At 47.2% G+C, this 12,703-nt stretch overlaps 1 protein-coding gene across 1 annotated transcript; it reads right to left on the bottom strand.

The window, feature by feature from the left end:
* Positions 1-2,901: 2,901 nt before the first annotated feature.
* Positions 2,902-11,823, bottom strand: LRRC23 (leucine rich repeat containing 23). The gene is made up of 6 exons (XM_018553179.1): positions 11,593-11,823; positions 10,253-10,365; positions 9,602-9,858; positions 7,983-8,113; positions 4,975-5,111; positions 2,902-3,161 (listed from the first exon to the last, which is right to left on the bottom strand). Exons 1-6 carry the CDS (start codon positions 11,821-11,823, stop codon positions 2,912-2,914), a joined length of 1,119 nt encoding a protein of 372 aa, XP_018408681.1. The 3' UTR covers positions 2,902-2,911.
* Positions 11,824-12,703: the final 880 nt, after the last annotated feature.

Raw genomic sequence — 12,703 nt, 5'->3', positions numbered from 1 at the left:
AGCAGTGACTGTTCTTTTCTCCAATGTGAGCAGAGACCAAGAGGTGTCCTATCAATGGTCACATGACTGTTCATCTCAGCCTTGGACCCCACGTGGGAGGATGCTGCATCATAGAGGTAAGTGTGTGTGTGTGTGTGTGTGTGTATATATATATTTTACATTTATGTTTTATTTGTTTACCCTAAGCCTCCTAAAACCACTTACATGGAAAATGTAAAAAATTATCATGACATATGAAGTACATCCTTAGAGGTTTAAAGTGAATTAACTCTTTTTTCTTTTCTGCAGAGTTAATAATGGCGGCTCATTGATGCCGCGCTCTGCGCACACTTCTAGATCGGCTTAATAGAAGGCAGCAATGATGTAAATGGCGAGGGGTGTAGGCTAGGTTTGTATGATGGATAAACCTGTAACCTAGACGCATGTGTGTTAAGTTTATTTATTTTTATGCCAAAGAGCCGCAACAACAATGTATTTAGGATCTATACATTGACCACTTTACTTTTGTGTGTTACGCCTCTAAAACGCATGTAAACAGGACAGAGCCCAGGAACAACTACACACAGGAGTTAGCCATCTTGGAAGCATGAAAGCTGATTATACATCCCAGATAACTTCTCCTGTGTTCAATACAGGCGGCCGGTGTGCAGGAGGCCTAATACTGTAATGGACTGATCCCGTTGTATGCTGTAGTATAGAGGCAACGCTTTCTGGTGCTCAGAACATTCCTCCAACTGTAGTCACAGTCCAGGGGGCGTGGCCACTATGAATATTAACCAATTCAGGACCACCAGCCATATATAAATGTCCTCATGCTGAAGTGGTCTTACCGAGATCAGGGCTGCTTCTGCAACCTGTCCCTTCGTTCTCCCCGGGGAAAATCTGAGAATGTTCGTCCTGTGCGACAATATTCACAAATGAGCTTTCTCTCGTAATTCAATTTCAGTGTTCTAATTATTATATCACATTATGGCCCATCGAAGTGTTTCTTTTCTAGGCTAGGCTCAGACACCGAACACAAGCTATGCTACATGTCCTTTCCACTTTCTCTTAAGATCCACCCACAAAGTCATTTTGATATTTGCATAACTCCTCCCAAGAGCCAGCCCACTGCTTGCCTCAGGGCTGAGGACTCTTTAGATCAGTACTGAGGCAGGGTGCTGTGATGTTTTCAGGAAGCTATGTACAGCCGCCTGCAGGCCCCTCCCACCAGCCATGATCTGCCTGCAATGCATACAAAAGCACAGGGACCCAATAATGACTAAAATAAGGATTGTAATGAAAACAGAAAGGTTTTAATTAAATATTTAACTATCATGTTTCTGAAGGTGGACGGGAGGAACCGAGGAAGGCAAAATGTAAGCAGATTTAACTTCAAATTTTTATAGCTTTTCAAATGTGCAGCTTTCAGTAATATAACTGGTGATCCATGAAGGTCTTGTTCAGATACTTCCTGTTATGGGGTGAAGGTTCTCTGTCCCGGTCTTGGAATTGTAGAGTTGTCACCCTGCCATGAAGGCTCTTGCTCAGGTACTTCCTGTTATGGGGTGACAGTGCTCAGCCCCGTGTCCAAATTGTAGAGTTGTCACCCTGCCATGAAGGCTCTTCCTCAGGTACTTGTAGTTATGGGGTGACAACTGTCTCTCGCTTGTGTCCCTACATTGTCACCCTCTCACATTGCTCCTGGTTGAGACCACAAGCGGCTATGCCAACACACATGGCGCTGGTATGATCCGCTGTCATTAACACACTCGGTGGGTGGCCCTGTTGGCAGCCTTCTGTCCGACATCCTTCGATCACAGAATGGAAGGAGCCGGATTGGCTGCTTTCACTGGACATTGGCACAACCACCGCTGTCAGAAGACAATAGCTCAGCAGAGATTTGTCCATCCAGGAAAAATGGAGGAATCATTTATACTTTTTTATTTTATTTCACCCGCAGTGTGAACGAAAACAATAGAATATTGTATGACCAGTTTAAAGAAGAACTCCAAAGTTAACCCTTTCAGTGGGGCTCCTCCCACACAGCAAGTGTTAAATGCTTGTTTTGGTCTAGGGGCCGGAATAAAGAAGATATGGATTCTTGGTCCTGCGGCGGTCAGCGCTTACCTTTCTCCCCTTCCTCCGTTCCAGCTGTGGGATGTCCCGTGGTATCTTCACCTCTAATAAGGTGCCCATACACTGCTCGATTCTCGTACGAGAATCGCGGGAAATCCCGCGATCGTACGAGAATCGAGCAGTGTGAACGGAGACGTGCGACCGTTTCTACTGTACGGTCGCACGTCTTCCGTCGAACCAGCATGTTCGAAAACCAGCCGGGAATCGTACGATTCTCGGCTGGTTAGAACGGTGCTCGGAAGACAAATGACGAACGGGCCGGTGTGCGCACGCGCACACTGCCCGTTCAGCATTGCGGTCATCGGAAGCCCGTCCCTCAGGGGGGGCGGGCTTGCGATGATCGAGAGTGCGATCTGCCTGTCCAAGATAGGCAGATCGTACGTTTTTTTAATCCCTTTACAACCAGCGCAAGACTAAGGTCTTGCGATGGTTGTACAGTGTATGGCCACCTATAGACTTTTATTAGATGTGATGACATCACGGGTCCTTAGACCACTGGAACCCGAGGGGAGAAGAGGCTGAAGGGACTGGTCTAAGAGCCAGGTGGGATCAACTATTTCTTTATTTTCATCCCTAGACCTAAACAAGCACTTAACCCTTGTGGCAGCCTCACTGCAAGGGTTAATTTTTTTTAAATTGTGGATTCCGCTTTAAGGGTCTGTCTGATTGGATAGATTAGAGACGTTTTGGTACATCTAAAGTTGATGATGCAAAGATTGTATGGTGACCCTAAGCAATAATGTATCATTGACTCTTGCACATACAAAGACTGGGCTCATCTACCACCCCAATCCTATCCGCCGCCTCCCTGTTCTGTATTCAGTCCTTCCTCCAGCCGGGCTTTCCTGGTCTCTGCAGCTTCTGTCCTCTCTTCTTCCTCAAATAAATCTTTATCGAGTCTCTCCAGGTTTGGCAGAGCGATCAGCGATTCCAGGCGGTAACCGTCTTCCTCTTCCACGGGGTTCTCCCTCAGCACCAACGCTCGTAGCATGGGCAGAACTTTTAACTTCTCCACTTCCTGTAACTTGGACACCAGATTACCTCTGCGCAGGGGAAGATTGGGAGAAGGTCAGCTAGGATTACGCTCAGTATAAAAGGATCTACAGTATACTCAATCGAAGGGCTGAATAGTTTCCTGGAGAACATGCTGCTCCAGACTTCCTCCAGTGATGCTTGCAGAGATATGGTCACATGATCTCTGCTGAAGATTAGCCAATCTGGACTCTGATCCTCCCCTTGGGCAGAGATCACATTACAACAGATCTAGGCTTCTGTAAGCAGCACTAGAGCAAAACCTGATGCAGTATTTTCTCCTGGGGAGGTAGAAGTTTGCATCTCTTTTATTACACAATATTATTGTAATGTGATGTCGACCTTCATCCCTTTCACTGCCAGAGCAGTTTTAGCATTGTTTGCACACATGTTATAATCAACATTTTAGGTCAGAAGATTACTTAACCCCCCCAATTTATATATTTCCTGACACCAGAGACCCTATAGAATAAAATGACGGCAGCCGCAAATTTGTATGTCACATGATATTAGCGTAACTCTTTATCGAACCCACAATTTCAGCAGAAAGTACACTTAAGAAAATGTAGTGCACAAAACACAATATAATTCTTTTTTTGTAAAGCTTGTGCTGAGTAAATAGATCACATGCCCCCCTATGTGATACCACTTTAGTGGTGACAGGTTCTCTTTAAGGTGACTTTAGAGGTCTATTAGACCCCTAATGTCATTTTTGCAACCCATTGAGGCCCCGTTCACATTGAGCGATTTATCGCGCGGTAATTCCCGCGATATCGCTCTTCAATGCATCTCAATGGGGCAAAGGGTTCTGCTGTCGCGGGTCGTGTGTCGCTACAGCAGGAGCGGATTTTGCCGCGATTCTCGCTTGCTCAATGCAAGCATTTTCGCGATATCGCACAAATCGCGCGATTTGCGAATCGCACAGTGTGAATGGGGCCTGAAGCTGATCAAGTACAGATTGTTAGTTTCTTCCCCGGCCTCTCTAGCTGGGAAATGACAGCTTAGAAACCGAAAATGATGAAATCATCGTCGCTTCCAGTTTCATTGATCGGGGAGGAAACCTGTGAATGGACGTTAACTTGTCTCTTTCCCCTCTACCTGCGATGCTGCTCAGCAAGGGGCAGGGGTTGGCACATAATTACCGGCCCCTGGAAGCGATTTGGTAACTTTACAGCTACCAGAATCCCTACCAGTGTAAAGCGGACAGTCGGCTTTACACAGGTAAACAAAGTCCTGGCAGCTATTGGTCATTGCTGTTGATGCATAACATACATCAGTGGCAGCGAAAGGGCTAAGGGTATATCTAGGCCAAATTAAAAATATATAAAAAAAACATATCCAGTACACCTCTGCATGGTTTTCCCCTTGTTGTACTCATTTAAAAAATGTTGCAAGTTTGGCAAAATACTTGTTGATCTGCCAGAAATCCTGTGAGCTCCTAACTTCCTGTTTGAGCCAACAATTCTTCTACTGCAGCACTGAAGTCACAAGAGAATTCCCTTCACTTCCTGCTGCATCGCCAAGAGAAGGGAAATCTTCCTAGCAGGACACAGACAGCAAAATATAACCCGATGGGGGTTTATTTCTTCCCTTCTCTATCCAGAAGGAGAACAAAAACATTTTGGCTATACAGTGCATATGCTTTAAACTTGAGCCGTCTGTACATGGAGTGCATGGCTGTGAGAATTGTGTATTAGTAGGAATGTAGCCGTCTGTACATGGAGTGCATGGCTGTGAGAATTGTGTATTAGTAGGAATGTAGCCGTCTGTACATGGAGTGCATGGCTGTGAGAATTGTGTTCTAGTGGGAAAGGATTTTCATACCGGAGGTTCAGGTATTGAAGAGCCTCCATCTTCTCAGAGAAGCCGTCCAGGTTCTCCAGCTGGTTGTCTCTTAGGTGAAGGCTGGTGAGACTTACGAGGTGCTCCAATCCTTCCAGCGTCTTTAGGTTATTCTGTGCCTGAGGACAGCCAGATGTTAAACATGCAGAAAACCTCTCACAATGATACATTCATTCACACGGCTTAAAGCTGAACTCCGGCTTTCCCTTCAGTCCTGCACAGTTGTACCGGCTCCTCTCCTGGACTGAAATGTCTTACTCTGATTTCACTGCACACTGCGAGCTTCTCACAATGTTCATTAGAAGCTGCAGGATGTCAGCTAAAGCCCGCCTCACTTCCTGGCTGGAGGATTTCCAGCATCATCTAGCACCCCCATAGTCTCATACTGTACACGGAAGATATGATTTAAAAATCAAATTGCCTTTGCTTGAAATTGGTTTATACAAACTGAAACCAAGGGATCATAATGGGGTGTAGGTACTCTTAAAAACTAAGACCACACAGGGACTCATATACATACATACATGCACGCACGCACGCACAACACACACGCACAACACACACACACACGCAAGTTGAACTTGATGGACCTGCGTCTTTATTCAACCTCTAATACTATGAAATGAGCACCCTTGCCCAGGGGCGTAACTAGAAATCACAGGGCCCCATAGCAAAATTTTGTATGGGGCCCTGTGATTTCTAGTTATGCCCTTCGCAGAGCCCACCTGATATACCAAACAGCCCACCTGAGAGTGACCCTGCTGAGCCCACCATAGACTCTCTATGGTGAGCTCTGCAGGGTCTCAGGTGGGCTGCACACCTCTTAACTGTCAGTGCTGCCCGCCTCCGTGGTCGCCGGGCCCCGCCTCCTCTTCTGTCCCCGGGCCCCTCCTGCTCTGAGGTCGCCGGGCCTCGCCTCCTTCACTGCAAATGCAGGGTCCAGCCTCTTTGCAGCAGCTGCTGGCTGTCACTGACACAGCTCAGCAGCGGCTGTGAGGAAGAACGCGCCGCTGCACACATCACTGACATGTTGTCAGTGATCTAACAGCTGCAGTAGGGTGAGGGTGCTCTCCGCACACCTTTCAGCAATCCCGGCCAGTACACAGGGATGGTGCTTGCAGTAACTCCACGGATGGCACCGTGCAAAACGAACAGTTGACGAAATAGGTCACCAGCACTCAAAAGGTTTAAAAATGAATAAGTCCTTTTTATTGGACCATGGTGTCACGACAATCGAAAAAAGCCGACGTTTCGGGGCTTTCCCTTTCTCAAGGCAGAAAATGTGACCGATTTTTTTGTCACATTTTCTGCCTTGGCCCCGAAACGTCGGCTTTTTTCGATTGTCGTGACACCATGGTCCAATAAAAAGGACTTATTCATTTTTAAACCTTTTGAGTGCTGGTGACCTATTTCGTCAGTGATCTAACAGCGGCGCGTTCATCTTCACAGCCGCCAGTGACTGCCAGCACCCTATGCCATAGCGACATCAGAGATGCCCTGGCCGGGCCCCTTGTGCCCGGGCCCCATAGCGGCCGCCTGGGTCGCTATGGCGATTGTTATGCCACTGCCCTTGCCACCATAGCTGGAGTACTGCATACTGGGCCATATAATTGAAAAGCAGTCTCTAAAACTTCAAAATCAACTGCCTGGAGTGTAAGGTCCCAAATCAGATTATGATAGGACTGTGCTAATTCTTGCACGCTCAAAATAATATTTATGGCCAAAGGTTTGTGGACACCTGACCGTCACACCTATTTATGCCTATTGAACAGCCCATTCCAATACCATGGGCAGTACTATGGAACTAATCCCACATTGTGGCTAGAACAGGCTTCACTCTTCTGAGAAGGCTTTCCATGGGATTTTGTGCCCAAGTCACAATAAGAGCATTTGAAGTGAGGTATTGATGTTGGATGAGAAGATCTGACTTGCCATTGGCGTTCCAGTTCATCTCAAAGAGGTGTCAGTAGGGTTTAGGTCAGGGGCCTGTGCAGAACACTTAAGTTCCTCCACACCAACTGGTCAAAGCATGTCTTTATGGAGCTGGCTTTGTGCACGGGGGACAATGCTGGAACAGAAAAAGGCCTTTATCAAAATGTCTTCATATGCTGCAGCATTAGGCCTCATTCACACTGCCGTACAATACGCTGCGTATATGCGCGTATTGTCCCATATGCAGCGTAGGCAAATAAATGGCTCCATACTCATAGCTGCGTATGGAGCCGTATTATTGCGCTGTGTAAAGATGCGCAAAAACAGAATGGACCCGAGATGGGTCCGGGCAACGTATTTCTGCGTATTTTATGCGCATGTACGCGTGTGTTCATTAAAATTTCTATGAGGAATGATGCATTCTGGGAATGCATATAGTGCACGCATATACAATTTTGTTCTTGCGTTGTGTGTGCATGAGGCCTTACCTGTATCCTTCAATGGGGACACCTGAACCTAATAAGAAGGGGTGTCCCACATTACTCAGGCCAGATAGTAGGTAGGTGTGATGGCCAGGTGTCCCCACACTTTTTTGCCAATAGTGTATATTGCAGACAAATACAATAACTGGAGTGTGCAATCAGTAACAGTAGCTGCCACAAACACATTTCGGAGCTCCTTCCTTTATGATGAAGGGGCTGAGGCCTGAAACACATTACTGGCCGCGTCACTACACAGGTTGGCTCTCTTGTGTGCATCGTAGAGACGTTCGGAGGGTCCAGTCTGGCCTTCTGTATTCACCCCCTCCTAAACTGACTTCCTATATGTTTAGTAGGTTCCATCTTCAGGGAATTGCCGTCTAGACCACACACCACCGGGACGTTACCCAAAATATTTTTCTGTGCCGCACTGGAACCTGTAAGTGCAATTCATTATTTATTTCTATCCATGAACTTCCTGCATGGTGCCCATGGTGGGCTCTGCTCCTATTTGTACAATTACACCATAGCACACTGCTTCATTCTTGATGCCAGTCACATCCTTGTTCCATGACTCACCAAGTATAAGTTACGCAGGTTAGGCAGGTAAAGCCCGGCTGTGCTCTCCAGCTGATTGGCTCGTAGTTCCAGAGCGTGCAGACTGTAAAGCTTAATGCAGTTGAGACTCTCCAATGTACGCAGTTTATTTCCTGTGCAGACACAGTGAAGACAGGAGGATAAGCAGGTCCGAATATAAGAAAGGTTAATTCCTGGATTCAACCACAGCTTGATTTCGAGCTAAGGCCCAACATATTTTACCTTTCATAAATTAAATGCATATAGAGAAGATTTAATTGCCAAAGGTTTTGTCTTTCTGTCCAGCCACTACTCATATATTTACACAGCCCCATCAAACAGCACAGCCAGCGGAAAGCATAACTTGCAGGTTAACCCCTTCATGACTGAGGCCCTTTTTTCATTTTTTGCACCCATTGCGGCCCCTTCTTCGGGACGCAGAAGCGATCTGGCGACAGGTAAGTCGCCAGGATCGCTTCTGTTGTAAAGCCGACAGTCGGCTCTACAAGTTTAAACAGACTCCCGGCGGCAAAAGTCGCCGGGAGTCTGTTTAAACAGCCCCGATGCTGGCGACGTACACTGTACGTCGTCAGTCACGAAGGGGTTAAGGAATACAGTGGTGTCCAGCATTCTGACTACAAAGTGAAAGAGCAGCAGCAGACTGTAGAAGTCATCCAGCTGTGCTCTCTCCTATCACCACATTCCTAGTCAACATATTTGCTTGCAGCACACCTGACTGGCTCCCAGTCCTGCCCCTTTCTCTCCCATTATTAAGATGGCCATGAATTTCAACCAGCTGAAACAGAGCCGTGCAGTGGCTGTTTGAATGCAAAAGGCGTCACTAGAGATTCCTCAATCCATGCTGTTTAGCACTGATTGGGGAATCGACTCCCAAACTGATGCAAGTTGAACGCAGGGGTGTCCCTATCATAATCGCCACTAGAGGTGGGGGCAAGCTGGCCAGAGTGTTCTGCTTCGCTTCTGGCAACAGTGATGTCACTGGTTGCCAAGAGCTGGGTGGGACACCGGCGAAAGTGTCCCGCTGCGCTCCTGGCAACCAGTGACGTCACTGGTTGCCAGGAGCTGGACGGGATGCCAGCCAGGGCGTTCCAGGTTGCTAAAAGCTGGGAGGGGGGGATGTTTATGGCCCTATCGCAGTATACTGAGACGCCGCAGCTGAAGCGGATCCCGACAATTGTGCCAGGATCCGCCCAGCTGCGTGACTGACAGCTGGCTCTGCCTATCTAAAGGCAGAGCCAGCTGAACCCGCCCCCTCCCCCATCCGTTCCGCCAGTCAGCGCTGGCGGATCGGAGCGGGGAGGGGGGAATCCAGCCCCTCCCCTGTCACGGCAGAGAGCCGTGACAGGATCGAGAGGTGAGCGAACCCGGTATGTGTTCGCTCACCTCCCGATCTACTGAGCCGACCTGTGACAGTCTCATTGTCACAGGTCGGCTAGAACTATGAGGTGAGTGAAAAGCACTCACCTCATAGTTCTCCTTTAATGAATTATTGATGAATATATAACTATAGATAGGACGTATATGACATTTTTTTTTTTCTTCCAGAGTCCCACTATAATGTAGGAACAGCAGATGAGACCTAAGGTGCGGCCACCACTCACCTATGAGGTTGAGAGACTCCAGCCTTGGGTGGCCAAGCCCCTGCAGGTTCTGTATGTTGTTGGAGGCCAGGCTGGCTTTTTGCAGGTAGGGTAGTTCCCCCAGCCCGTTGGCACTAGACAGCTGATTCTGATCTACACATAGGCTCAGGAGATGAGTGAGGGCACCCAAAGCATTGAGATCCTGCAGAGCATTCTGGGACAGATCCACATAACGTAAATGTATGAACGATTGCAGGATTGAGATGTCCGTGATCTCTCTATAAGAGGGAAAATGACAATGGAAAGATAAAGGCAAATCATATTCTGGGTCAGTCAGTCCATTCTTTCTAGTTTTATGTTTTTACACAACTCTCTGTGTGATGTCCTACTTCCACCAATCAGATTCAAGCTTGATGTGGAAAGCGTCAGCTGGGAGAGAGCAATATGTAATTTGATTGGTGGCCTTGGGTGATCACAGAAAAGGTCTAACGTTGGACCATATTCCAGATTTTACACTGGTAACCAGATGAGTTTACAATGGTACCGGTCAACACAGGGTCCAATTCTTTCCTAAATGAGGCCTACTGATGATGTGGGACATGGCGAGGACACCATACACAAACACTTAGAAATGACTGAACTGATCACTTCCATATTTCTACATGAACTTACTTATCTTTAACTTCCAGTTTAACGAATGCATGAGCAAGACCGTTTCCTGTCTTACACAGAAGAGACAATCCTTTCTTCAGCATTTCTTCAGTTAGCGGCACGTGGGGAGGAGGCTGGAAATACATCATTTAAAGAAATGTGAATTGACTTAGAGGCATTTATCAGCCATGATGGTTAGAGCGGAACTCCAGAAAAAGCAAATATTGTCCTCATACAAGAGTCAGTCATTTATCCTGGAATCTTGGTGAGCCTTGTGTATTTCATTCAGATCTGTTCAGTAATCCAGAGTGATACTTGGAGCTTCCTGTAATAAAGACCGATCACTGCTGCTCTTTCCTTGTGCAGGATGACTGGTCTTGTCTCCACCCCCTCCTGTAATAAAGACCGGTCACTGCTGCTCTCTCTTTCCTTGTACAGGGTGACTGGTCTCGTCTCTGCCCCTCCTGTAATAAAGACCGCTCACTGCTGCTCTCTCTCTCCTTGTGCAGGGTGACTGGTCTCGTCTCCGCCCCCTCCTGTAATAAAGACCGGTCACTGCTGTTCTTTCTTTCCTTGTACAGGGTGATTGGTCTTGTCTCCGCCCACTCCTGTACTAAAGACCGGTCACTGCTGTGCTCTTTCCTTGTGCAGGGTGACTGGTCTTGTCTCTGCCCCCTCCTGTAATAAAGACCAGTCACTACTTCTCTCTCTCCTTGTGCAGTGTGACTGGTCTGGTCTCCACCCCCTCCTGTAATAAAGACCAGTCACTGCTGCTCTCTTTCCTTGTACAGGGTGACTGGTCTTGTCTCTGCCCCCTCCTGTAATAAAGACCGGTCACTGCTGTGCTCTTTCCTTGTGCAGGGTGACTGGTCTTGTCTCCACCCTACCTGTATCAAAGACCACTCACTGCTGATCTCTCTCCTTGTGCAGGGTGACTGGTCTTGCCTCCGTCCCCTCCTGTAGTTTTCTGCAGGCGCTATGTACTGCATGAAGCCTGCTGGGTCAGTTCAGCTTTAAGCACATCACCATATGGGTGAATAATAGAACCGTGGTCTGTGTTTTTTTAATGCTGCCCCTGTTTGAGAGCTTCCTGTCCTTATGACAATGTTGCCATGGGCACAGGAAGTGCAAGGAAATCCTTCCAATGGGTACACAAACAGCAATAAAAAGTTTTAAGCCTTTTAGAGTGTCTAAAGTTATAAAGAGATGGGTTGCCTTGAGTTACACTCTAAGTTGAGGCTCAACTTGGCTACAAAAAATGTAAGAGAAGTAACATGTAAAACTGAATGAGATAGATGGGGGCCTTTGATCTCTTTCCCCTCTCCCTTACCATGCCACTCCTCATTTATTCGGTGTGTTACCTCTTCTTTTTCTGGCTCCTCCTTCTCCTCTCCTTCTTCTTCTTCCTTCTCTTCTCCCTTATCCTTCTCTCCTTCTGCCTTCTCTTCTTCCTTATCCTTATCTTCTCCCTCAGCCTTCTCTTCTCCCTTATCCTCCTTCTCTCCAGCCTCATCATCTTCACTAGCGTCTTCTACAGGTTCCTGAGCATCCTGCTCTTCCTCGTCCAACGTGTCTTCTTCGGCATCAGACATTTTCTTGATGAGGATGACACTACTGGTAAATAAAACAGTTTGAAGTAGATGGTAAACTACAGGCACTCGTAGCTATAAGATCTTCACGTCTGTTACCAACCTATTCAGGTTCAATAAATCATCACTAGAGAACTACATGTATGAATGAAGATCTGGGAACTCAAACCAAGGACTTCAAAGACAACCCCAGACCCAAGCCACGGATTCCAGGAAAGGAATCTCGCCACAAGAGTCTCCCGGATATACAAGATATCAGACGGTTTATTACTCCAGCCATCAGGCAGAACCTGAGATATCTATATGGGGTGGAATGTTCCTTTAACAGAAACATTCTCGGAGGTTGTATAAGATGGATGTGAAAGACATTTGGTGCAGAAAACCTGGAGATCGGCTACAGGAATCAGATGGCTCTGTATAAAGACAAAGAGAGGCATATGATGGGGGCTGCACAGGAGCTGTAGATGGGGTGTAGGAGAGCAAAGTAATATAGGGTGCAAGGACAATAAAAGTCATGATGTATGGGGAATTAGTCCATAAGGATGGTTTTTGGATGCAGGAGGGACCAATAGTCTAAGGTACAGGCAAGTTAAGAGTGATATGGGGGAGGGCTAGAGATAAAGGGGTGAGAGAAGAGAGGGTCCAGCAGGGATCCAGTACACAGCAGGAACATGGAGCGTAGAAGAGCAGGAGTGCAGGACATGGTGAGGGGGGTGTATGTTCATGTTGGGGCAGAATGGTAGCTATGTGGTCAGCGCTCCTGTCTTACAGCTCTGGGTTCAGATCCCACCTAAGATATGATGTGCACAGAGTTTGCCCCATTATGAATGAATAGAAATGGGTGCATGATTGTGACTGGAGAAGAATGGGGGTTAGTAAAGGG

The sequence above is a fragment of the Nanorana parkeri genome, unplaced genomic scaffold (assembly GCF_000935625.1).
Source record: "Nanorana parkeri isolate BGI_ZX_2015 unplaced genomic scaffold, ASM93562v1 scaffold113, whole genome shotgun sequence".
NCBI lineage: Eukaryota > Metazoa > Chordata > Amphibia > Anura > Dicroglossidae > Nanorana > Nanorana parkeri.
This window is presented reverse-complemented; position numbering and strand designations above follow the sequence as displayed.